Source organism: Heloderma suspectum, chromosome 1 (genome assembly GCF_057233095.1).
Source record: "Heloderma suspectum isolate Gila_16-S chromosome 1, 16-S_ref, whole genome shotgun sequence".
Classification (NCBI taxonomy): domain Eukaryota; kingdom Metazoa; phylum Chordata; class Lepidosauria; order Squamata; family Helodermatidae; genus Heloderma; species Heloderma suspectum.
The window spans coordinates 288,338,286-288,364,575 of NC_139458.1; the positions used below are offsets into that span (position 1 = coordinate 288,338,286).

Consider the following 26,290-nt stretch of genomic DNA (forward strand, 5'->3'; position numbering starts at 1 on the left):
ACTGGTTACCTTGGTCTCAAATATACATTTTGTTGTGGTGATGGTGATGGTGGTGGGTAGCATGTTTAGAAATTGCTCATAAATGGAAAATGAATAATCCCTGCTTGTTCAGTAGTAGACAAGGGTATAGGATAGGAAGGTCCTGTGGCAGAGGAAAGGCCATTTCCATGCCCACCTGGGCTTGCGCTGTTCTGGTCCCAAGGTGTGTGTGTGTGTAGGGGGGGCTTTTTCACTAGGCCAGCTCTAAAGCTGGCAGTTTCTTTCCCAATTTAATGGTGTGCTGGGGAAAAGAGGCAGCTTTGCATCCTGTAGGTACAAGTCTTTCCTCAATCTGCCCCTGGAACACCCCCTTTTTTCCCTCCCTATTGCCAGAGCACTAAAGGCAGAAGGGCACTGGTGGTGGAGGTATATGCCATGGCAATGAAGCAGTGTCAGCTCTAGGTTTTTTTTGGGGGGAGGCTTTGGCAAGACACCCTTCATGGGCCCCTTCCCTCAGTGAGGCTACCTTCTCACCACCATTGTTATCAGCTGCTATTGCTCCTCATCCTTGATATCACTTGCTTGACAGGTACAGAGCCATTGAGCAAGTAGGCAGTGGTATCTATTGCTTGTCCTGCTCACCACTGCTGTTGTCTGGGTCACAGCGAGAGGCATGTGAATAAACAGGTTGCGATGATTAAGAGGAAGAGCAACACCAGAGGGCTCTTGTCAGTGGGCCCCTGTTGGGGTGTGTGCTCTCGGCAGGTGCCCAACCATGTCTACTGTTAATACTGGCCCTGCAACCAGGCCACCAGTGGTGGACCACCTCCTCCAACTGCAAACCTCCCTCTCTGAGAGTGGAGGGCGTGGTCCACAAACTCCGGTGGTCCTCCCAGCAGCCATAGTCTTAATATTCAAGCAAATTGACTTGAATATTATGCGCTTCTGACAAACACAACTGGACTCATTTATGGATAGATGGTTTGCATTTGTTTTCTTATATAAACAATAACTCTTCAGTGCAGTTTTTCATTAGCCCATATAATTTTGTAAGGGCGATTTGTTGATGCTGTTTGTATATTTGTTAATTCTGTGGAGATCTTTCTTAATGGATGACAATGTTTAGTTTGGGTCACAACATGTGTATTGTATTTCTGATCTCCTCTGTATTTATGTTTTCATTTTGTTTGGTTTACTTATTATTTCTGGGTGGCGATAAAAATACAATTTTTTAAAAAAAGAAAAAACAAATGTTCCCCCCCAGACAGTTAGAGTTGCTTGATTATTATGAAGAGTAATCAGTAAAGTAATCAGCTGTGCCTGGATGAAGAGGCAACAGACCCTTTGGCCCATATCAAACGTAATAGCAAGCTAGATTTCTGGATTGTTGGAAATGCAAAAGTGTGGTGGTACATGCTGCTCAATTGCTGTGGTTTGGCTCCGCCTGCCACTGGAAGTGGCTGAATAAACCAGGATGCCTCTGTCCATGGTTTGTTTAGCATTGCATACAGACTGGGATCCCTAGCTTGTTGCTCTCCTAACAAACCAGATCCATAAGTCAGCACACTTCTGCATTCCGGATAACCCATTCCATTCAAAGTAGCCTATAAGGTGATATTGCATCTTGAGATGATCTAAGGCAACAGTGCCAGCTCCAGATTTGGGGGGAAGCTTGGGCAAGGTGCCCTCCATTGGTCCTCCCTCCCTCTTCTCTATGTGATGCTGCCTACTCACTTGCCCTCTCCCTCTGGGTCCAGTCCACACAACCATGCTGAGGAAACGCACAGCGGAAATGGGGATGCTGCTCCATTTCCTCACTCTCGTCATAGTTTGCATGCTTAAAGAACTGAAGAGGCAGCGACAGCGAGGAGCTGCAGAACCAGTATGCTCCCGAGAATGGCAGTGGGCCCCTGCAGGTGTGGAGCTCAGCAGGTGCCCAACGATGCCTGCCCTAACAATTGCCATATAACCCAGAGATGATAACTACACCATAACTGTGAAATATGTAAGAGGACCAAATAGCTGAGGGGTGTTAGAAGAAAAGCCAGGGAAGCAATGAGAGAATCACACCTCGACCAGTGGAAAGTAATTTATCACGTCAGAGCTTTTCTCACACAGCAAATACTTAACAGCCTGCTTTCTTATTCATAATAGCCAGGGATTGCTGTCATATAAGTCTTTGTGTACTAGGAGCAGGCATGCTGGTTAGGAATATTGCACACCACATGGTTTTCCAGGAAACAAGAAGCTGCACCAACCAAAAGGTTATTATGGCTGACTTTAATTGCTATCCATGGTTGCTATGAGTTTTCTGTTTTCCTAGTAAAACATGTATTGTATGTAACCCACAGCTTCCCACCCAAAGTCTGTGTTTAGTCTGAAAAAGCAACCGATGCTAGAGAAAAAAAAGCAAAACTGTATCAGTCTCTTTCCTAATGGCAAAGCTATTAACAACAGCACATATTTTTACACATATAGATGTCCCTTCACCATACACTCCTAACCATCTGCTACATCAGTTTCTCTTGGGTTATTGGTAATTTCTTTCAGATTTGCTGGCAAAAGAACATGCCGAATCCCTTTCAAATCCATGAGGGCAGGGGGTGGGGGGAGTATCCATTTTCAAAACACCGTTGGATAATACCTCAAATAGTTATAAACATTTGTAGAGAGTAATATCCTAGCTGTACAAAATGCGGAGGAAGTTTGTGTGTGTGTGTGTGTGTGTGTGTGTGTGTGCGTGCGCGTGTGTGTTTAAGAAATCCATTTAGTATTGCGCTTTGCCTATTTTTTGCATTCAAAATCATTATTCAAAGCTACCTTTCAGGTCACATTGGACTTATATGCCAATTTACCCAGGAAGAACAAAATCTGAAGTGCTTAAAAATAAGGAAAAGCGCTGCCTGATAAGACGATTTTGCTAATTATCTTGGTTTCATTTCAGAGAAACAGAGTACAATTTTTTCAAGACTGCAAAGGTGATGGTGATTCTTTCTTCCTTAAAAAATGAATTGGACCTATTTCTGGCAAGCAGAGTTTTATGACAAAGAGAAGAAGAGAAGGAGATACTGTACTATCATGAACATAAATTCAAAGTTACACGTACCAGGTGCCAGTTTCACTAGCAATGCCATATAAAACTTGCTCTTTCTGCTAGGAATGGGGTGATTTTCATTTTCCCATTTTCAAACCATTATGCGAAGTGAAATTATGTTATCTTTCAAAATGCACACTTCTTTGAATTTTGCAGTGGACTTCTCCAATAAAAAAATGTATACAAAATGTTTATGTTAGGGAAAACAATGTTAAAAATGTATTATATTAGGAAAATTGCTTTCTAAAATTAGGTAAAAATGCATGTATTGTGAATTTTCATACAAACTTTACCACACCAAAAAAACCTCAAAGTTCAAGACGAACTGAACTTAAGATTGGAAAAAGTAGAACCTGAGAGAAACCAAAATGGACACTTTTGTCCATTCCTACTTTCTACAAATGATGAATGAGTAAGATGATTCACTCATTAAGATGAGGGAGCCCTGTTGGTCTTCAAAAAAAAAAAAAAAAAAGGACAACAGAACCCCAAACCAACAGCCCTGTGAATCAGGCTTCAGTTTACAGAAGATGAAACTAAGACAAAGAAAGAGCTGCAATTATCCAGCTGCTCTTCTTCCAGTAACAAAAATCCTCCAGAATTTGATACAGAAAATTGGCTGCGTAGTCTAATAAATTACTTCCTCACTTTTCACTTATTTCACTCTCAAATCCACACCTAGTCTGTATAAGCAAACCAGAAGTAAAAAAAAAAAAACCCTAAATAATGTGTGCTTATCTGAGGATGAGCAACATCATATAACGACCCCTCTACAAATGTTTAAATTAACCTTTGGAACAATACACCAAGCATTACTGTTCAGCAACCTGCATTTATTTCAACATAGCTCACCTTTGCAGGAGGACTTTGCAAGTCCTATTGAAATGAATACACGTTCTATAGAAGCCATCCTTGGTATATTACTATCACACTGACATTATTCACAGAAATAAATAATTGGCTATACCTAACCCTTTAAACAGTTGTAAAGTTTTATGGTATTCAATGACTTATCTATAAAACAAAACTTGGCCTCATTCCCACCCACCCCACAAAAAGATGATCACCAGAGGCTGGTCTAAGTGGGTTTTATTTTAGCAAAGTAGTTCTAAAACAGCACTGAGCATATATCTCTGTTTCTAACCAGAATTGGAATTCTGCACAATTAAAATTTCTTCTAGAACTTGATCTCCCTCCCCCATAGCAGATTGGTAGTACAAAAGGGTGGGGGGGATGACATGGCAGTTCTGCAGTTCAGATTTTAAAAGCAAGTATACAGACATTCTTTAAAACAATGTACAGAACAGAAAGGATGGTACAGTCTTGTTTCCCCTAAACAGCCATAATCAGAGATGGATGTGAATTCCAATGAAGAATGGAGGTAGGCTTTTTTTTAAAAAAAGTGTTCTGTAGGGACTTCCATTTTTTAGAAAAATGTTCCAGCTGTTGGTTGGTTAGTTTTCTTTTCAATCTTGATCTATTATAGGATAAGTTGAGCAGTTTGGGGTAAAGCTTTTCTAAGCTTCTGTCTATTGTCATCAAATAAGGGCAACAGGAATTGTATGGATTTACCTATGTTTGGCTTCAATCCTATACCCACTTACCTGACAGTAAGCCTCACTGAACTCAGTGGGACTTACTTTTGAGTAGACATGCATCGGATTGCACTGTTTGTTGAGTAAAATACCTTGGATATCTATTTAGAAAAGCACTTAACAAACAGGAAGACACTTCCAGAATTTAAGTTGATGTCCATTCACTTACAATATTGTATATTATAGAATAAGCGGCGCAGGACACAAAAAAGGCATGTTCACTGTATGTGTACCAGAACATCTCTTATTTAAAAAAATGTTTTGTACAGACAAATTGGTGACAATTGCAGTGTGATACGTACGTCTGTTGAAAGGGAAGAGGAGAAGTTATTCTATCATGAACATAAAATAGAATCCTACCAGGAGAGGGAAAGACAGAGAGAAATGGTTTATACTTGCTCTTTTGAGGAAGAAAAATATCAGTATTCTGACAAGATGAAAATCAATCAAAATCTTAAATTCAGGGGAGTTTCATTTAATTTCACTGTTACCTATAGACATGTTTTAAAATTGACACTGCAATAGCCTCTCGGGCATTTGAAATTTTATTAGCAAAGCAAGCTAACATTATCAAAAATTATTCTACCAGGATTATTGTTATGACTGAAATGACCTTTTATTCCTCAAGACAATTTTTGCCTTTTAATTCACATGTCCCTCAAGAATAATTGTATTACCTCAAGCTCATAGCAAATACCATTTCTAGGACTTAACACTTCACATTTGTTATTTTTTTAGCATATGAGTTTTTAAACAGTTAACAGTTGGTGAATGCAATGATTTATGCAAATTCTTTATCACCTCATGAGGGATTAAAGTGGTAAATTGATAATGGCCTTCCACTTTTAACACAGCCAGTACTACTCTCAAACACTGCAGTTGACTGAAAGTTTGAATCTCAAACATCAAGGATATTACTAAAATTTCATGAAACAGAGTTATTTTAGAGTTAAAATAAGGGGTTTCATTTATCACTGTATATTTTTCCTTTTTATATGTTAACCCAGATTACCTGTTGGCTGTCAGATAAATAATATAAAATGGCTAGCTGCATGAGCAATTCACAGCACAATCCTATGTAGGTCTACTCAGAAGTACATCCCACTAAGTTCAATGGGGCTTACTCCCAGGTAAATGAGTATTGGATTGCAGCATAATTTAGTTGTGTGGCAGTTGTATAAATTAATTTCACTTAGCATGTTTAGTTAGCCTACAGGAGGTATTGGCATTTGTAATAGGTGTTGCAAAGTGGAGAATGCTTTAAGCCACAGTTATACTACAGTAGGCCATTGAAAATGACATAGTTAAGCTACTTTGAGAACCAAAGCACACACTTACAGGGTTGATATAAAACAAATAAAGCTTAGCAGTACATATAGCAAGCTTGAAATTTCAATAATGTCTGCATATTTTAGAAACTAGGAAAGTCCTCCATTGAAGATTCTCTAGGGAATATATACTGATGTTTCATAAGGTGTTAAATACTATTGCATTTAAACACTACTAAATACTTGAATACTATTGTATTTCTTATATCAATCAGATTTTTTTCAGTCTACCGTATCACTTTGAAAATAAAATACAAGCAATAATAGATTTTTTTAAAACTGTCAGATATAAGAAATACAATAGACATTAAAGCTAAACTTGAATCCATTGAATCAGATGTTTTTGTTTGCTGCAAATCAAACCACTAAATACCTGTGAGGGGTTTTAGAAAAAAAATGTAGGCATTTACTTAATAGCACATTCATTGAATCAACCAAAAAAGACCAGTTGTAGGCAGAGTTAGAGCAGATTAATACTAACTAATGTGTCAATTTATCTTCATCACAAACCTCTATTAAAATATGTAAATTTAGGTATTTATACAATGCTTTTCAGGATCCTAGTCTTTCCTTGGGATATGTGTGTGCATGTTTGAATATTTCCATTTCAAATTCACTTTGGATGCAGGACAAGTTAAATCAACCCAAAGATAAGAGGAAAGGAAAAGATAACTGTAGGACAACATTTGGAGGAAATATGAGAGGAAACTCTCAAGAAACATCTGCACTTGCTAAAAACCCGACTCTGCAATGGTCTCAAAGAATGCTACATTTGCAGATACATTTCAATGAGATTTGAAAACCACTTTCCACTACCAAATAATTACTTAGCAAAATATTGTTATATTTATGGCAGCTAAACTTTGTTTTCTAAAAGCACCAAATGACAAAGTATTTGCAACTAAGGGTTATAGTAACCTGCTGTAGCGAACAGGAATTTAGAAGTCATATATCCTAAAACGGAGCCATTGAAAGGTGTTTCAGGTTATATGCTGATGGTTAATAAAGTTCTCCTAGAAAGTATTCCTGTGGAAAGCAAGAATTAATCACACCTTGTATGGCAGTTGTATGAAAAATAAGGTATTCAATTAAATCATTCACAAAAATAATAGCTGAAGACTTGAACAGACCCTCCTTACTGCAGGCCAGCTTTTGCAAGAGACTTTTCCCCTTGAACTTTAAACTGGTCACCGTAGGTATGGGAGTACTTATTAGCAACATCCTTAAAATGACCTTTTCTATTAAAAGGTGAGCATGTCGCTCATTGTTTCATTATGGAGTGGATTGTAATCATATCCCTCTCTGAAGCATTACATATGTTCAAAAACTGCAGGAAGTCTCTAAAACACTCCATTCATTATGTTTCTGATACAAAATATTTTGGTATTCATATTTTTCAGATAAATGTCAGGGGGGGGCAGAGGGGAGGAACAAGTTGTTCTTTTACTTTTAAAATTAGACAAAGTGATCCTGAGTAGAATCAGTGATCCAACTTTACGAATTGGATGAGATTTGCAAATATAAAATAAGGAAAAACTGCATCCCACGATACAGGAAAATTAATCTTAGCTTAGAATTTCACCTCAGATATGAAAAAGCAACACAAATATCAGAGAGGAGTCTGAAACCTGTTTGAGGCTGCAATCCCAGCACACATGTACTTCCCACTGAATTCCATCGAAATTCTGACCAAATAAACATGCCCAAGATGAGGTTGCGTTATCTGTCACCTATGAGAAACCATTTAAAAACAAAACTCTCTCCCAAATGGTTTGAATTTTTGCTTCTTCCCCCATATAACGCTATAACAATAAACTTTAACCACTTAGCCTATGCAGTTTTGTTTTAAAGTTGTAAAGTGAACAATCCACCAACAGAAGTGTTTGATTTATTTTTTGGATTTTTAAAACGTGCAGCTTGTCTAAGGCTACAACTTTCATTACATCAACAAAAGAAGGAAAACAGAAGCCAGGAGAGGGAAGCTATAGAAACTCACTTTATATAAACAGTGAGAAACTCCCCCCCCCCCTTGCCCCATGGCCACCTACAGTGCAGCTACTTTACTGTTAATACAACTTCACCTTGTATTATTAACACACCTTCCAGGGACCAATTTTGCCATTACAGGCAAGATGATAAGTCCTGACTCTTAGTTTGTCAAACACAGAGCAGAGATTTATTTTATTTTGAAGGTAAAAAATGAAACATACCCAAATTGACAAAGCTCATGACCATATCTGCATCATTCAGAAAGTTGGTATCATGCAGGCTAGCTAAGGGAGGGCTCTGTGTGGTCAGCGGAGTTGTACGTGATAAGTATATTCTTCGAGAGTATCCATTTGGAGATGCAGGGTATCCCTTCCTGAGCCCTTTGCTCTCTCCACCCAGCGATTCCCTCAGCGAATACTCCAGTTCTTCAGTATCTTCTTCATTCATCATAGCATTGTAGAGGTCCAACATGAAGAGGGGTGCAGAAGAAGCTTGTTTTCCAGGTGAAAATGGCCTGGGTCTGTGAGGCAAACCCAAGATGGAAAGAATTTCTCTCTGGATCTCTCTTCTCTCATGGTTCCGCAACCTCCGGTAAATAAAACTGGAGTGGACATGATTGTCTCCTATGCCTCCCTTAGCAGAACCCATTAAAATCCAATAATTCCAGAGCAAGCTCACCAGAGCTTTGAACACAGTTTGGTCCATATTTTTTAAAAAAATATAAAACACACAGAAAACTGTAAAAAAAATAATAATCCTGCTTGTTCTGATTTCTAAAGTCTCATTTCCCAGTGGCTGTGTGTGGGTAAAAGATGAACTGTGAATTACCTATTCTTCATGTCAACGTTGTCATCTCTGCACATAACATCTTGGTGATTTTTTTCCCCTCCTCTTATTTAAATATTACAGGATGTGTCAGGCTGCAGTTCTTTCTAAGAAAGCTGAAATTCAGAGGTCCAGTTTTCCACTGTTGTTACAATTTTTTCTGCATTGATGGAGCAGAAGACCAGACCTTGGTCAGTTGATGTAGGCATTCCTGAACAGAACTTTCAATAGCCAGACTTTGGGATGTGGTTGTATTAGCAAGAGATCATCTTCAGTCACACTGGCATTCTCAGAGTAAACCTCTCCTGCTGTGGTTTCTAATCAGTGAGCTAACTAATTAATACTCTTCTCCCACCTTGCGTTCTTTCCTGAATCACAGCGCACTGTCTTGCTGTACAGCATGGTGGTGTAACATCTATTTTTCTCAGTAACCAGCTGAGACTATTAACAGCTTTACACCCTCCTTAATGTCCAGCCAATCTGAAACATGTACCAAGCACTTAAAGGCCTTTCCCTGAATTCACTCAGGGGAAGAAGAAGAGAGGGAAAGAAAAATCCCCTTCTGAAAAGCCATCCAACCTCTTTCAGTTCCTTAACTGTTATTTCCACCTCTAGCAGGCAAAAACATAGCAGCTCCCTTCAACAGAGATCTGAAAGCTAATGTAAGCACAGCCCTGCTGGGAGAGAAGAGGCTTCTCATTGTAATTTGAAACGGGCAAAGTGAGGGGGGAAATGGCTTAACCCTTTTGCTGCCACACAAAGCTATTTTCCCCCTTTGGTTTACAGACCTGTCTCTAATAGGTTGAGACAATGTCCCCTTCTAAAGAATTGTGGCACCAAAGGTAGCTTAAAATCAGGATGTAGCAAACATAAATTGTTTCAAAAGCCCTAGACTATAGGATTTTTTATCATACTGATTTGCGTACTATCTTAAACTACAAAAAAAAAAACCCTCCCTCCATCTAAACAGTTGAAACAATTATGGCATAATCCTGCCACAATTAAATACTTTCAAAGTTCCACTGAAATTGGTGGGAAAGGGCTTTCAGTGGTTGGTATATATTTCTTAATTTGGAAGGGCACAATACAACTAAAGTCAAGCCCTTAGCATGCAATCCTATGTGTGTTCAGTCAGAAAAAAAAAATCCTACAACTCCCAGCATTCCCTAGCCAGCACTGCTGGTTCGGGAATGCTGGGAATTGTAGGGCTTTTTTTCTGACTAAACACGCATAGGATAGCTCCCTTAGGGTGCAATACGATGCATGTTTAGACAGCCAAAACTCCTACAACTCCCAGCATGGCCCAGCCAGATAGGCTTACTGTGGGGGATGCTGGGAGCTGAAGGCCTTTTTTCTGGCTAAACATCCATAGGATTGCTCCCTTAATGTCACACTGATTTCAAAAGGTGGTTTTAAAAGCATGCTTAACTTTCCAGCTGAAATCTGTGTGACTTAGGCTGCAATTCTTTATCACCTACCTGGGAGTAAGCCCCACTGACATCAATGAGTTACTGCTGAGTAAACATGCAGAGGACTGTGTGGCTAAATATGCTTAATTTTAGTTGGATTGTGTCCAACTAAGAGTGTGAACATTCCTTTTTTACTTAGTTCAAATTAATTTTAAATGGTAAACAGGAATTATTTCCCAAGTATTGGAAACAATTTGTTGGATGTTTAGAAAACCTTTGGAGAGTTTCTTTGCTATTGTATAAGCATTCTTAAGCATTTGTATTTGTAAAGATTTGCTGGTGGCTGGATCTTATCAAGTCAAAATACTTTCACATGCATACATATAAACATACATGTGCAATATCATTTGTTTCATTTTTCTTTTTCTTGAAAGCAGAATTCAAACAGATCAGATATCATTATCAGTGCAATCAACTTCAGCCCACAGAGGACTATGCAGGTTCTGGATGAAACAGAATGCCTCATTTTGCAGATTATTAAGGCTAAATTCAGACATGACAGTATGTCATTTGGTGCCTCATCAGTCAGTTATTCAACACTTGCTAAGCCACAGCTGAGTGTGAGCTTCTTTCATTGAAAAGCAATTGTTTTTCTCTTTGATTTGTGATCAACACTGCCCATTTTGAAGTAATCACTGACTCAGGGCATTTCTACACCAGCCTAAAATCCTGCATTTAAAACCAGGCTTTCTGCTTCCGTTTTAAATGCAGGATCACCACTCCCGTACATGCACTTCCTCCCCTGCCCTTCTCCCCATATCTGAGACTTCCATTATCTTTCATTGATTTCACTCCTGTTCTTGCCTCTTTAACTCTTTTCACGGAGGAAACTGAAGCGGAACACAAGGGGTAATTTGACAGCTCATTATCTCTGATCTATTTAAAAACAGAACAAAGGGCATTTAGCGCAGGAAGGTCATGTCAAGAGCCCGCAATCTCCCATGAAGAAGCAATCTCAATCACAGGATAAGCTCCGTGCGATGAAGCCCTGTGTGTTGATCAAGTGATGAACACTCCTGTGTGAATTCAACCTTTGTTACAGCATGAGTGTAACAACAGGGAGTGCTTCCAGATGGAGGGCTCTGAGCACGACCAATCAGAAGCCATTGTACAGCTAGTCTGTCTTTTTTTTCCTTAGTAGGTTTTCCACTGTAAGTTAAAACAAAAATGAAAAAGTGGTAGGAAAACACGGGAGGGGTGTGAATGGAAGACAGTGATATTACCCCTGTAAAATTCCACAAACAAGGCAGGGTGGTAGCACAATAAAACCCTAATTTGGAAGCAGCCCCTATTTGCCCTCTCACTTCAGGAGAAGGAGATGCTCAAAGGATGCAACCTTGCATCCTCAAATCTGGAAAAATACATGTCCATATCAGTCATCAACGGATGAAACTGAGAAATCTAATCTGGGCAATATATTATAGAGAATCCAAAGTTGGTTAAACAGTGATTTGGGGGGGTTTCTTCTCCCACTTACTTTAGATCAGGGGTGTAGATTCAAGTGGGGGGGGAAAAGTGGCAAAGACAAAAGGGGTGGGGCAAAACATACAAAACATACCAACATATTTTAGCATAAAGCTAAGGCTTAGGAGATGCATTTCTGCTAGGGCTGTGCACAAATGACCTCTCAACGTTTTCCAGCCTATTTGTGGGCAGAGAAATTGGGGGGACAATTTCACTGAATTTCGCCTAGGGGAGGAGAAATTCTCCAACAGTTTATCACAGATAGGGCTCACTGTTTGCAGGGGTTGTCACACAGGTTCTTTCTTTTTTTTTTTCCTGAGGGTTTTTGGTTTATTGCACTGCTATTTCAAGTGGCAACAGCATCAACTATGTTGAGGCTTCCACTCTTCTGAGGCAGAATTTTGAATTTATTTTGGTGGTAATTTTGAGCTTCCCTAATCACTGCGAGGTGGCCAAGGGTGCTGTCTGTGTTTTCCCTCTCTGTCACATCTTTCCATTGCTCTGCAGCCTCCCAGGCCACCTGCTGTTCCTGAACTGAAAAAGCCCCATGGGAAGAATTATGATGATCCTCATGATGGCTTTAATTGGAGTGCGGGATGCTGAGGAGGCTACAGGCTGCCACAGAGATTGTTGTACAATGAATCTCTGTATACTCCATGGCCATCCTATAAGTAAATTAAACTCCATGGCCACCTCATAAGTAAAGTAAGCACAAGAATCCAAAACCCAACCCATGAGAATTTATCTGAAATTTCTCCTCCTTTGAATTTCTTTTCAAAAGAAATTTCCTTTCTATCAAATTGAATGAGAATGGTCGAAAAAAATATGGGAGAAAATTTTGGCACAGAACTATATGCAACATTTTAGGGTGGGGAAAATACTGCATAAAAGCCAGGAAACCACCAAACAGTTGGTGGTTAGGGGAAAGGGCGTTGGGCCAGGAAAGGGAGTGTGGCTATCTGGAGTACCCCAGAGGGCCAGATTTGCTCCCCACCCAGGAGGGCTGGATTTGCCCCCCAGGTCTGAGGTTCTGCACCCTTGCTGTAGATAGTACCTACTCACTCAAACGTTAAACTTCAATCATGTTTATTATTATTTCTTAGCCATATTTATTAACCATCCCTCAGCCAAATGGATGCTTAAGGTGAAGTGCAAATTAGATGAAACAACAACAATAAAATACAATTTTACAAAATAAAATGTGTGTGCGTGTGTGTGTGTGTGTTTGTGTGTGTTTATGGCTCACTTTCCCCTTCATGGATCACTGCCTTGTTGTGGCGAAGGGGCTTGCGTAACTCAGTGAAGCCATAAGCTATGCCGTGCAGGGCCACCCAAGACGGACAGGTCATGGCAGAGAGTTCTGACAAAATGTGGTCCACTGGAGAAGGAAATGGCAACCCACTCCAGTATTCTTGCCAAGAAAACCCCATGGAACGTATCACAAGGCTAAAAGAGATGACGCCGGAAGATGAGCCCCTCAGGTCGGAAGGTGTCCAATATGCTACTGGGGAAGAGCAGAGGGTATTTCCAAGTAGCGCCAGAAAGAGTGAAGCGGCTGGGCCAAAGCCGAAAGGACACTCAGCTGTGGATGTGTCTGGCGGTGAAAAGAAAATCCGATGCTGTAAAGAACAATATTGTTTAGGAACCTGGGATGTCAGATCAATGAATCAAGGTAAGCTGGAGGTGGTCAAACATGAGATGGCAAGATTGAACATCGACATCTTGGGAATCAGCGAACTAAAATGGACAGGCATGGGCGAATTTAATTCAGGTGACCATCATATCTACTATTGTGGGCAAGAATCCCTTAGAAGAAATGGAGTAGCACTCATAGTCAACAAAAGGGTGGGAAAAGCAGTACTGGGGTACAATCTTAAAAATGATAGAATGATCTCAGTACGAATCCAAGGCAAACCATTCAACATCACAGTAATTCAAGTCTATGCCCCAACCACTGAGGCCGAAGAAGCTGAGGTTGATCGGTTCTATGAAGACCTACAACACCTTCTAGAACTAACACCAAAAAAAGATGTCCTCTTCATCATAGGGGATTGGAATGCTAAAGTAGGAAGTCAAGAAATCACCAGGATAACAGGCAGGCATGGCCTTGGTGTACAAAATGAAGCAGGACAAAAGGTAATAGAGTTTTGCCAAGAGAACATGCTGATCATAGCAAACACTCTGTTCCAACAACACAAGAGGCGACTCTACACATGGACGTCACCAGATGGTCAATATCGAAATCAGATTGATTATGTCCTTTGCAGCCAAAGATGGAGAAGCTCCATACAGTCAGTAAAAACAAGACCTGGAGCTGACTGTGGCTCAGATCATGAGCTGCTTCTTGCAAAATTTCGGCTTAAATTGAAGAACGTCGGGAAAACCACTAAACCGTTCAGGTATGACCTAAATCATATCCCTGATGAATATACAGTGGAGGTGAGGAATAGATTTCAGGGATTAGACCTGATAGACAGAGTGCCTGCGGAACTATGGACGGAGGTCCGTAACATTGTTCAGGAGGCAGCAACGAAATCCGTCCCAAAGAAAAAGAAATGCAAGAAAGCCAAGTGGCTGTCTGATGAGGCTTTACAAGTAGCTCACGAAAGAAGGGAAGCGAAAAGCAAGGGAGAAAGGGGAAGATATACCCAACTGAATGCAGAGTTCCAGAGAATAGCAAGGAGAGACAAGAAGGCCTTCTTCAATGAACAATGCAAAGAAATCGAGGAAAACAATAGAATGGGAAAGAGTAGAGATCTCTTCAAGAAAATCGGAGATCTCAAGGGCAAGACAGGAGTTCAATTAAAGTCACAATGCATGGACAACACACTGGGGCTCTGCATGAGCATATATGCCATTGTCCACACAAGACACTCTATATCAGGGGTAGACAATGTAGCACCCATGGGCACCAATGTGCTCTCAGACATTTTTCTTGGCGCCCGCTGAGGTGCCCTAACCCCACTCCTTAATAATAATAATTCTTACTGGCAGTTGGGATCACTACAAAGCAAAGTGAGGGCCTCTACCTGCTCCCATCCTCTTTACCCATGAATGCCTATGGGCCACACATGAGGTTCAGAGACGTTCTTAGGAAATGAAATAGCGGGTGGCTACAGGCCAATGCTTTTGTCTGCAGTGTGCCCATTTTGTGCCTAGGACAGTTTCTCAAATTGTCAGATGTGCTCCATATTGTTACTGGAATATTATGTACACTTTTAATGATGATCTTTCCATCTAAGAATTGTGGTTTTTACTGCAATGTAGTGCATACATTTATTTAAGCACAGCAGGAAGACTGAATCACAATTGCTGCAGCAAATTAGAACTACAAGGAAACATCCAATTTTGTATGTTTTCTTTCTCTCTTTCTCTAGGACACAGTGCTAATCCATCTTTTCATAAAACAACAGCATTATCTATTTAATTACCGTGAATATATTGGGTCTTCAGCTTTGAATTTCATGAAGACGAGCAGGACAATACAAGAGGTCCATTGTACAGGCATCATGGTGTCCTTTCTAATCTGATCTCATAGACAAGATGATGCAACAGAGCTTGGTGTTTGCTTTAGAGTAGAGTCAGACTTTTTTTTCCCAGAGAGCTGAATGTGGTTATGATAGAGGCATCATGGTCAGTGGTATTCTGAACATTCATCTTACTATCATCACAGTTCTTTGGGTAATGATTCAACTACTAGCAAAATAGGGGAAGGTTGTTAACATTTTATTAGGGGATTTCCACAAAAAACAATCAACATATGAAACATACATCTGACTTTTGTCAAACAGAATTTAGTACTTCCTGTATGAAAACAACAGGGGGAAATAGTTGGATCCAGGTTACGGTGCGTGCAACTGGACTGATGGAAGTGGACTCCCCACCTCCACCCGCTGCCTCCCCATGGCAGCCCCTCCAGCCCTCCAAAAATGCTGCACAGATGGTCAACAGAGTAAGCCATGGTGCAGGGGAGAAGGGGGGATCCCTAAAAATCAGACAGAGGCACCTTCCATGAGCAGACCTCTTCTGTCAACAAGTGGCAGTTCCTGGATCTAACCCAATATCTGCAGTACCTACCAAAACTAAATATGCTCAATAAGCGACCACGTACACCAAATCCCTATATTTAATCAAAATAGTAAACAAACTAAACAGTTGACCAACTTAGCTTAAATAAGGGCAACTTTGGAAAGATAACAAAAGAGAATTGAGGGAGGGAGGGAGGGAGGGAGGAAACTGGGCAACAGAGAGAGAATGGAAGATATTTTATTATCCTTTCAAAAACATTCAGCAAAGCAGTCCTACCCACAGCCAGCAGTGGGACAAAGCAAGTGTGTGCACTATATGAAATGATGCCTCTACAATATCCAATTCCAATCAGTCCGAATCAATAGCCTGCTGGGTGCTGTTTTAACTGCAGTGGTATGATGCCCTCTTTCTGCTGATACAGCAATAAAGTTTTTTTTCTGGTTAAGCTACCCAGTCATTTGTAACTCTCTCTCTTCCTGTACCTAGTAGCCATGGGTGTTGTTATAATGTAGCACACCTGGGCATGTGCCCCAAATCTTTTGAGCTGTGCCCAGGATCTTTTGAGATGCCCTGATGACATCATTTGCCTTAATACAAGTCTGCTTCTTCCCTCTGAGCAAAGCAGTCTTGCAGTGACTAGGATTAGGACTCTCTTGGCAAACCAGTAGGGGCTGTAGTATGAAGGCAGAAGCCTTTTAAACTGTAGAAGACACTGCCACCTTTCCTTCCACAGTCTGCTCATTAGTGGTTGTTTTTTCTACTCTTACATGCCTGCTGCTAGGAGCTTGCTTGCAATGAAAGTTTGAAGAGGGAGTGGGAAGGGCAGGAAGAGTTCCCTGCAGGATACTGGTATTTTATACAGTGACTGATTTACTGCCCCAAACTGGAACTTCGGGTTCTACAAAAACTCAGTGAGTTCAGCACAGCAAAGGATTTAATTAGCCTGTACAAACTTCTCTCCCCCCGCCCCAGTTTCAGCTCCTCCCACATAGCTGTAGGCAACAGATTATACCAGAAGGAAGATTAGGATTGTGTGACATCATGTTCCAAGAAGTGCTGGAGAGGCTGCATGCAGAGTGCCTCATGCCATAAGGTGCCTCATGTCAGAGTGCGTCTTGCCTTCTACTGAGTCAGACCATTGGTCCATCTAGCCCAGTATTGTTGACAGTGACTGGCAGTGGCTCACCAGGGTTTCAGGCTGGAATCTTTCCTAGCCCTATCTGGAGATACAGGGACCTTCTCCATCCAAACCATGTACTTTACCACTGAGCTATGATCCTCCCAAATGGGGCTTTTAAGTAAGTTTTACAATTTAAAATAAAGGGAGGAAGCCCAAAGCCACCCCACCTCATAAAGTTAATTAAGTATGTACAACCCTCACACACCCCTCTCCAATTCCTCTGAAGTGCTTCTCCTCTGAAAAGAGCAACTTGACTTGGGGAATTCTCCCTCCACCTTCCATTTCCAATGACCATTCTTCTTTTCCTCTTTCTTCTCTTATCCTATCCTATCCTATCCTATTCTGTTCTTTCTTTCTCTTCTTTATTCCATCCAGAGCAAGTCTTGGAATTCTCAAGAGGGGAGGATGATGGGTAAGAGATGTTCTGATTTTTTTGTGAACATTAGTGAAATGTAAATAAATTCTGATAATTCAAAATTTGCATGCACACACACACATAAATATAAATTTGTGTGTATATATGTACATACATATGTGAATATACCAGAGGTGGGCAGTGTGCGACCCATGGGCCACATGTGGCCCCTGTTGCCCCCAAAATAGGGTGTGTGTGTGTGTGTGTGTGTGTGTGTGTGTACACACACAAAATGGCCTCCAGAGCTTTTTTGGCCCTTTGAGTGCTTCGTAGCTACTACGGACCACCCAAAAGGGGTCAAAATTAATTTGACAAAACCTAATGTATGTCCTTTTGGTGCTCTGTAGCTGCTCCAGACACCTTTTATAAATGTATATTTTTTGGAGCGCCATGGGGGGCAGGTATGGCCTTGGAGGGGAGAATCCAGGGAGGAAAAATGGCCCTGGACCTCACAAAGTTGCCCACTTTGCATAAACATATACATGTGTATATTCATGCACGTGCAAATTTATGTCATGGGCCTGTGCCCCAGATCTTTCAAATACCTTGCAATGCCCCGACATAGCATTTTCAAAGCAGTAACTATCACTAACACACATGCTTACTTGTTCTCCAAGTAAAGCACAATACTTTTAGGGAGCATTCCTATGACCACTAGTCAGCAGCTAGATGGCTATAGGATAGGTTGGTTCCCGGGAACCTCCACCCCCTCCCACATTGCCTCATAGACAGCGTGGAATGGCCCCGCATTCTGCACTCGGTAGAGGAGCTCAGAGCAGTGAAAACGGGGTGTTCCTGGGGGCATGCCAAGGTGGGAACTCAGAAATGCCAGTACAACACATCCAACGTGTCATCCGGGTGCTGCTTCCCCTGCTCCAACTCCCCGTGGCTAGTCAGCCGAAACTGGCTGTCTAGCTGCAAATGCAGGGCAGCTGAAGTGCGGAGGGGACAAGCCCCTCTGCGCTTCTCCTGCCCTGCATCAGATAGGTGGTCACCTCCAAATTCAGAGGCAGCCACCTACCCCGATAGGATTGTGCCCTTAAAAATAGGAAATCCTATTGGAAGGCAGGGGGAGAGAATTATCATCATCATCTTCTTCATCATTATTTACATTTCTGTACCGCCCAATAGCCAGAGCTCTCTGGGCAGTTGACAAAGATTAAAAACATTAAAAATACAATATACAGAGATTAAAAACCATTTACATAAAAACATAAGGAAACACATCCTAATTTACAGTGGATATGGTTTTCCGAAATACAATCATTCATAGGGAAAACCTTCAGTGTTCGTTACTACATTTGACCCACCATCCCTTGCAATCAATCATCATCCCACTGTGATTTGCGAGAGACTCTGGTAATCCTCTTTGGTTTATAATAAGGCTATGATTAGCCCCAAAATCATACAGTGGCAAATGTAAAACAGTAGGCTTCAGAAGACATTTGTAAGTAGCAGCGAAGAGCACTCTTTTAAAGTTTGATATTTGGCTTAGCCACTAAAGTATTTTATTGCACTCCAGCTGCAAAGTACTACCTGTTATACTCATTGTTCCTTGGCTATACAGTTTCCTTAAGCACATCTGTTTTGCTCCATTGCTGTCCTTATTTCTCTCTCAAGGACTCACTCTCTAGTTTTCCTGGTCAGTTTAGGGCTCTGACAAGATTAAACAGGCAACAGAACAGAATATGAATTAATAGTAATATTATTATTACTGATGATGATGAATTGAAGCCGTTCATTCCGTTGTAAATGAGATGTCCTTGGCATATTATTGACTTTCCTCTTAAATGCACTTGATTCTCCACTACACACACACACACACACACGACTTGTCACCTTTTTGTAGAACTCCAACTGAAATGAAGATTATGGACTTTTTAGGCAATACAAATTTCAGGCATGACCAGCCTGATGTGGATTAGGACTGCAGCAGGGGGACAAAGCGTTAAAGCCTCCCTGATCAGGAGGCCTTTACTGGCAATTTGTGAAAAACAGCCCCGCACTCAAGGGCTGAACTATTTAATAGAAGTCAAGTGTAGTTTGGCTCTACATTCGAGTACAACTTCAGCTTTTTTTTATTACCATTCTGTAATATTTAGTGGTATATCCATAATTTATTCCCTACTTAGCAACCTTCTTTTGAAAATGGTGAATGCATAGTTCTACCAAACATCAGTAAATAACTTATTTGTATAATTATTCATATACGTAATGTTTCTAGGCTGCCCTATAATTAAAAAGTTCTTAGGGTGGCTTAACATAGCATTAAAACAAGTTAAAATAAAGCAAGAAACCATAAAATCTGGATCTGATGCAGCATACAATTTCAATAAAGCTCAAGAGCAGATGATAAAAACAACTCTGGCTAAAATGAATTATGGATTAAAGTGAATTATGAAGGACTAAAATTGAAAAGGTCTAGATTTGGATTAAATTATGGATTAAAGTGAATTATGAAGGATTAAAATTGAAAAGGTCTAGATTTGGATTAAATTATGGATTAAAGTGAATTATGAAGGACTAAAATTGAAAAGGTCTAGATTTGGATTAAATTATGGATTAAAGTGAATTATGAAGGACTAAAATTGAAAAGGTCTAGATTTGGATTAAATTATGGATTAAAGTGAATTATGAAGGACTAAAATTGAAAAGGTCTGGATTTGGATTAAATTATGGATTAAAGTGAATTATGAAGGACTAAAATTGAAAAGGTCTGGATTTGGATTAAATTATGGATTAAAGTGAATTATGAAGGACTAAAATTGAAAAGGTCTGGATTTGGATTAAATTATGGATTAAAGTGAATTATGAAGGACTAAAATTGAAAAGGTCTGGATTTGGATTACATTATGGATTAAAGTGAATTATGAAGGACTAAAATTGAAGAGGTCTAGATTTATTTATTTTTTAAAGCACTTTGCCTGACACCTATATGCCATCGTTTTGGTGAAGCCCCTTTCACCTGTAGCCACGCACAGCTACTTCTCCTGCTGGGGGTACTTGGAGAAGGGCCTCTGTGGGAAGAACCGATTCTTCAGTATGGAACTAATGAAAATTGGGACACATACAAAGGAGCCAAACCAAACTGACATAAAACTTGCAAACTTCATAAAGAGCCTTTCACTAAGGAAGAGCTTTTTATATCTACAGAGGAAAAAAAACAGTGTGTAAGGAGAGGCCACAGGCAAGAAGGCCTGGCTCCCTGTAGAACTGTGAATCAATGAAAAGGATAAAAACACTTAGTAGACAGTATTATGTTCCTTATCCCCACATAACCATGTGGGTGTTGCCAGTTCAGTTCTCATGCATTCGCTACACTGTTACTATACCCAGAAACATATGGGTAGATCTCAGCCTTGGAAAATACATTTTCCACCATAATAAGCGGCTTGTATTAAAACATAGGTAAATCAAAAGTCCTACATCTTATCTTACTCAGTTTAAAGTGCAATCCTATATGTGTCTACTCAGAAGTAAGTGTCATTGAGTTCAGTGGAGTTTACTCCCAGGTAAGTGGATATAAGATTGCAGCCATAGTTATATTTATTACATTTCTATACCACCCAATAGCCAAAGTTCTCTTTAACTTGCAACAGAGTGTCTGTTTGATTCAAGAAGATACAGAGAAACTTACTTAAGGTATATTTAAAATCATATCCAGAGGTCAGAGAAGCACATCCTCATGCTTAATCAGCCATTTACACTGTGAGAGAGACATTCTCAGTCATTCCCTTGGCTGGAAAATCACCTGCATGCTCTTCAGCAAGATGTGCACTCCACTCCCACAATGTCTGTCTTCATGCTCTTCTCCTTCGCTGCATACTTAGGACATCAGTTGGATAGATTAGGGACTTTACTAGAATGGCTCCAACGGTATGGAATGAGCTTCCTCAGGAATTCCGGGGCTGTTTTTCCCTCCTCATTGTAAAACCCACTTATTCCAGAAGGCATTTGCCTGATATGGGAAACTGCTTCTGTCTTATTGGTGCTGCTGATATTATATTAGTATTTTTATGTGAGCTGCCTTGAGCTACGGAACAGCAACATTAAAATATATCTAATCAGTCAATTCACTTAGTCATCCCTATATCCCTGTTCCCTAGTTAGGCATCCCAAAACGTCTCACCAGCAAAGTGGTAAATCTCATAGTATACCACTTCAAAGGTTAAGGACTGTAGTTGAACCAAGCTATGCAGTTTTTAAAAGACAATGTACATGTTGTTACATGGTGACCAGAACATTTACAAAACTCATACTATGTTTGGTGTGGGTTTTATGTGTACCACTCGGTCATGAGATCCAACCCAGTACAGGGTATTTGTAGAAAGAACAGCTTTCCACATGTATAGCCAATGTGGAAGTGTATCCCAAACTATATGGTGAGGCTAATCCAGGCTATGTTCAACTGGATGGATGCATTGTTAGATGCGCATTTTTGATGTGCATCCCCTGTCCAAAGCAACTAGTTATTACACATGAATAGTTGCTCACAACTAGAGCTGGATCAGGGCCATTATTTATTTACTTAGATACCTGTATTGCTCTTAAAATTTGTGATGTACCCTGAGCCCTAGGAAAAGGGCAAGCTAGAAATTTAAGCAAACAAATGAAGAGGTCTTCTTGGTCTGAGACCTTTCTCTGTTAAGCTGCAGTCCAGTATGATTTTTTTTTAAAGAATGATTCCATTATAAATTACTTTAAACTGGGCTTTATAATGGAAACAGTGACAGACTTTACAATGGCAGCACCGGCAGGCGCCAGTATAATTACAGTCTTCTAAGACATAACTTATTACAGGCTCTGCAGCAGAAGCCAGTACTTTGTATTTTAATTCAGAAACCTGGATTTTGTTTGTCATAATTGACCATTATGCTGCCCCTTTTGCCAGGATGCTCTTGTAAAAAGAAACTCTTGCCTTAAGTGGGCATTCCGGCTTAACCGTTTTAAACAAATTAGGCATGTTGAGTGCATTATAGAGCTCATTATCAGCTGTCTTTTTCAGGTATGTAGTCTGCCTGATATTTTCCTCCGCAGAGTTTCATATTATTCTGCTCTTTATGTAGCTAGAAGATAACTGTGCAGGCCTTTCCTTCTAAGAGAGTCCAAGAACTTGCAGAGAGTATATGACTGGGCTCAGAACCCCAAGCCATGTTACAAAGCCCAGCCCCCTTCACCTTGCAGCATCACTGGGGCCTGAGCTAACTCCTTTATGCTAAAGCGGCAGCCAACATTGGAGATACGTTATGGTGCCCAGGACAGAGTACCTGCCTGTGCAGAGAAGCGTGCATGTTCTGCCCAGTGCCAAAGCAGCTGTTGGGAAGAGGTTGTTTCAACCCTCACTGTTTTCCTGTCTGAGTCCTTTCTCTCCCCACCCCCCTCCCACCCTCCTGCATGTAGTCTCTAACCACTCCGGGGGTGGGGGGGAATATTGCCTTGAAAAAGCAGGAGGAACAGAACTGGATGCCCAGTGACAAGCTCCATTAAGGACTGGGCTAACTATCTTGACAAACCAGAACACTTTGGACAAATGAGGAAGTTTTACCTTTGCAATTTGCCTGGAATTAATTTTATACGAGAAGATAATTATACTTAAAATTTTCCCACTTAAAATAAATTCCAGGCAAATCTCAAAGATAAAACTTCCTGGTTTGTCAAAATGTTATTGTTTCTGTTATTGATCTATTTTTCAAGCATATCTAGAAATGCTATGAGATCGTAGTTTTATATACTACTTTTGGTGAATGTGTACACTTTTATGATGTCTACAGTTGAGGAGCCTCAGATTGCTTTCTCCTTCTTTTGGTTATGAGTGAATTCATGCCCTTCCTTAATAATATCATTCAGTGTCCAGTATTCAGAAACAATTCCGCCTTGCATCCAAATCTAATGAAAATCTCTGAAGTTTGACAGAATATGTTTGGAGAAGCATATAATGGAAATGATTCATTGGCAATATCGCATGGAATGCTGCCACCTTTTGGTTTTACAAATTATTTGCATGGAATTTACTGCCCGTTGTGATTCCTGCAGCAATTCATTTCAAGTGCAGCATTTTCTTCTTTCTAACCGAATACAGGATTAAACTCATTTAACAGGGGAATCCTACAGTATACATGTCCACTCAGATGTAAGTCTCAAAGAATTCATTTGGGCTTACTCCCAGGTAAGTGGGTATAGGATTAGAGCCTAACGCTCACTGATGTCAGTGGGCTTAAATGCATCTGTGTTCAACTGTGGCCCAAGTCTTCAATATTTAGCATATAGCAGAACTGGCCTGAGATACTTTGCTGCTTGAGGAGGAACAGCAAATGTCATCACTTCCCCGCAAAAGTCAAGGTGTGTAGTAACCTAGGCTGGTCAGGTTATTGTGGCACCCAAGAAAGAAATCTCACAAGCACCTCTCCCTGACAGTAAAACTACAATCATAATAAATTAAATAACTAACTAGTTGCTACCCTTTCATGACACCCAAAATCTGCTGCCTAAATCAGCTGCCCTGCTCTTCCCAGTGGCAGGGCCAGACTGCATGTTCCTTCCCAGTTCTACACAGCAAGGGCATGTGATATTAGCTGTTCATTTACAATTTTATCTTTGGGTCTGAATGTAAGTACTTCTGTTTTTCTTTCTTTCTTTTAGTGCTTAAAATCACAAAGTTTATTAAAGCATTTAAGACAAAAATAAGTGTACTGCAACAAAGGAAAGGGAATACCAGCCACCACATTCTGGAGTATGATTTCAAAAGTTTAAACTATCCCCAACCCTCCTCAAAATGTGATTTCATTTTCATTTCCTGATTTGCCTGTATGGGCCAAGTCAATTTACTCAAAATGGCTGTATCCCATAGTTTTACATACCATTCCCTCAGTCTTGGAGGGAATCTGTCTACTTAATGTAGACAGTTTTGGCAGTGACAGCCATATTTTTTAAAGTAATGTTTACTTTTTCTTTTAGCAAAGTGATAGGAAAACATCAGGATCTAAAGCAAGCCGGAAATCTTACTGATTGCTCCCAAAAACTCATTTCCAGAACTTCTTCACTTCCCTACAACCCCACCAATGACCCCCCCAAAAAATCCCCTTTAACCTTCCCATATTTCCAACAGAGCTGAAAATTTCTAACGGGGTCATATATCACTGAAACATTGTTTTAACACAGTTCTCGTTTAAAAATTGAGGCTACTGTGTATCAGCCTGGATTGGCTATTGCTCCTTGCTAAGGATACAGCTGGTGACAAATGTGGGTTTTCAGCTACAAAAAGTCTTAGCCCCAATAAGGGAGGTTCGCCTGGCATCTACGTTGTACTCCTTCCAGTGCCAGTTGAAAACCTTTTTATTCTCCCAGTATTTTAGCATTTTAGCTCCCTAGTCTTTTAGCTTTGGTGTTTTAAATAGTGCTATGCCAAACATTTCTCCCACATTTTTTTGACCATTCTCATTCAATTTGATAGAAGAGAAACTGCTTTTGAAAAGAAATTCAACGGTGAAGAAATTTCAGAGAAATTCTCATAGGTTGGGTTTGGGCTTCTTGGGCTTACCTTACTTAGGAGGTGGCAAGGAGTGAACACAAGTGTCCTGTTTTTCATTGTACTATCATCTCTCTTGCTGCCTGTAGCCTCCTCAGTTTCCTACACTTCAACTAAAGCCTGGTTTAAGGCACCATGAGGTAATTCCTCCCATAGGGCTTTTTCAGATGAAGATGAGCAGGCAATCTGAGAGGCTATCTGTGATTAGATATGCTCAAAAACACCACAAAAATAAAACATCCTGAATGAGAGAGAAAAATGAAACCCTTTTTCATGGGAGAAGAAAACTTTCAGGAAATTGGAGGACAGATTTTGGCAGAGCACTAACTCCACCTCATCCCTGGAGCTAGACACAACACTGACCCCCACCCCTCACAGCTTCAGGGGATGGAAAATGGGGGCCAGCCTGCCAACACAGTTGATGCTGTTGCAGCACGAAAAACCCAAAATCCCTTACCAAAAGAGAAAGAAGCTGTGCTACAAGCCCTGACAATGGAGAGACCTACCTGGGAGAAACTGTTGAGAATTTATCTTCCCCCTGGAGAAATGTGGTGGAATTGCCTCCCAAATTTCTCTGCCCACAAGTGGAGGTCATTTGTGCACAGCTCTAGTTTTAAATCTGTATTTTAAATCTCTGCATTGCTGCTAGGTTTTATTCTGGTTCTACTGTTATACTGTGGTTTTAAGCTTTTATATTTTATATTGTTTATGCTGCACTTTGTGGTTTTAATTTTTGTGAACCGCACAGAGAGCTTCGGCTATTGGGTGGTATAGAAATACATACATACATACAGCAGGGGTGGGGAATCTGCAGCCTGACAGATGTTGTTGGACTCCAACTCCTATCAGCCCCAGTCAACATGGCCAATGATCAGAGGTGATTGGAACTGTACTCCATCAACATCTTGAGGACCATGGTTTCTTCACCCCTGCTATAAAGGCAATAGTAACAAATTGCCTTAAAGCCACACCTACAAATCCAGATTTGCCATCAAGCGTACACTCAGCAGAGAGCCACAGATCTACTAAGGCTGCAATTCTATACTCCCTTACCTGGGAGTAAGTCCCATTGAAGTCAGTGGGGCTTTCTTTTGAGTAGACATGCATTCAAATTGCACATTGAACTATCAGAAATAAAAGAAATTGCATCAGAACTGAAGAAACTAACATAGTTGAACAGTTAATATTACCAACAACCCAACAAACGAATGACAGTTTTGCAGGCCTATCTATTCAAAGCATAAACTCCGCAACTCTTATTTCCAAGTAAATGTGCTTAGAATAGGCCTGCAAAACAATAAACTGAAACCCTTTTCAGAAGCTTTCCACAAGAGAAAATATATATTTTAGGTGAGATTTCAAATGTGGAAGTGACTCATTCAGACAGTTCCTGACAGA

At 40.4% G+C, this 26,290-nt stretch overlaps 1 protein-coding gene and 1 long non-coding RNA gene across 2 annotated transcripts in view; one reads left to right on the top strand and one right to left on the bottom strand.

Annotated features, from left to right (window-relative positions):
* The window catches only part of BMP5 (bone morphogenetic protein 5), an 80,394-nt gene extending 70,925 nt beyond the window's left edge, over window positions 1-9,469 (bottom strand). Inside the window, exon 1 of the mRNA XM_084831026.1 lies at window positions 8,207-9,469. Coding sequence (XP_084687152.1) covers window positions 8,207-8,690 — 484 coding nt within the window. The 5' untranslated portion in view covers window positions 8,691-9,469. The remainder of the gene's footprint in view (window positions 1-8,206) is intronic.
* LOC146359208 (uncharacterized) overlaps window positions 4,320-26,290 on the top strand; it is a 40,934-nt gene continuing 18,963 nt past the window's right edge. The window contains exon 1 of the long non-coding RNA XR_014787205.1: window positions 4,320-4,454. This is a non-coding gene — a long non-coding RNA (uncharacterized LOC146359208). The remainder of the gene's footprint in view (window positions 4,455-26,290) is intronic.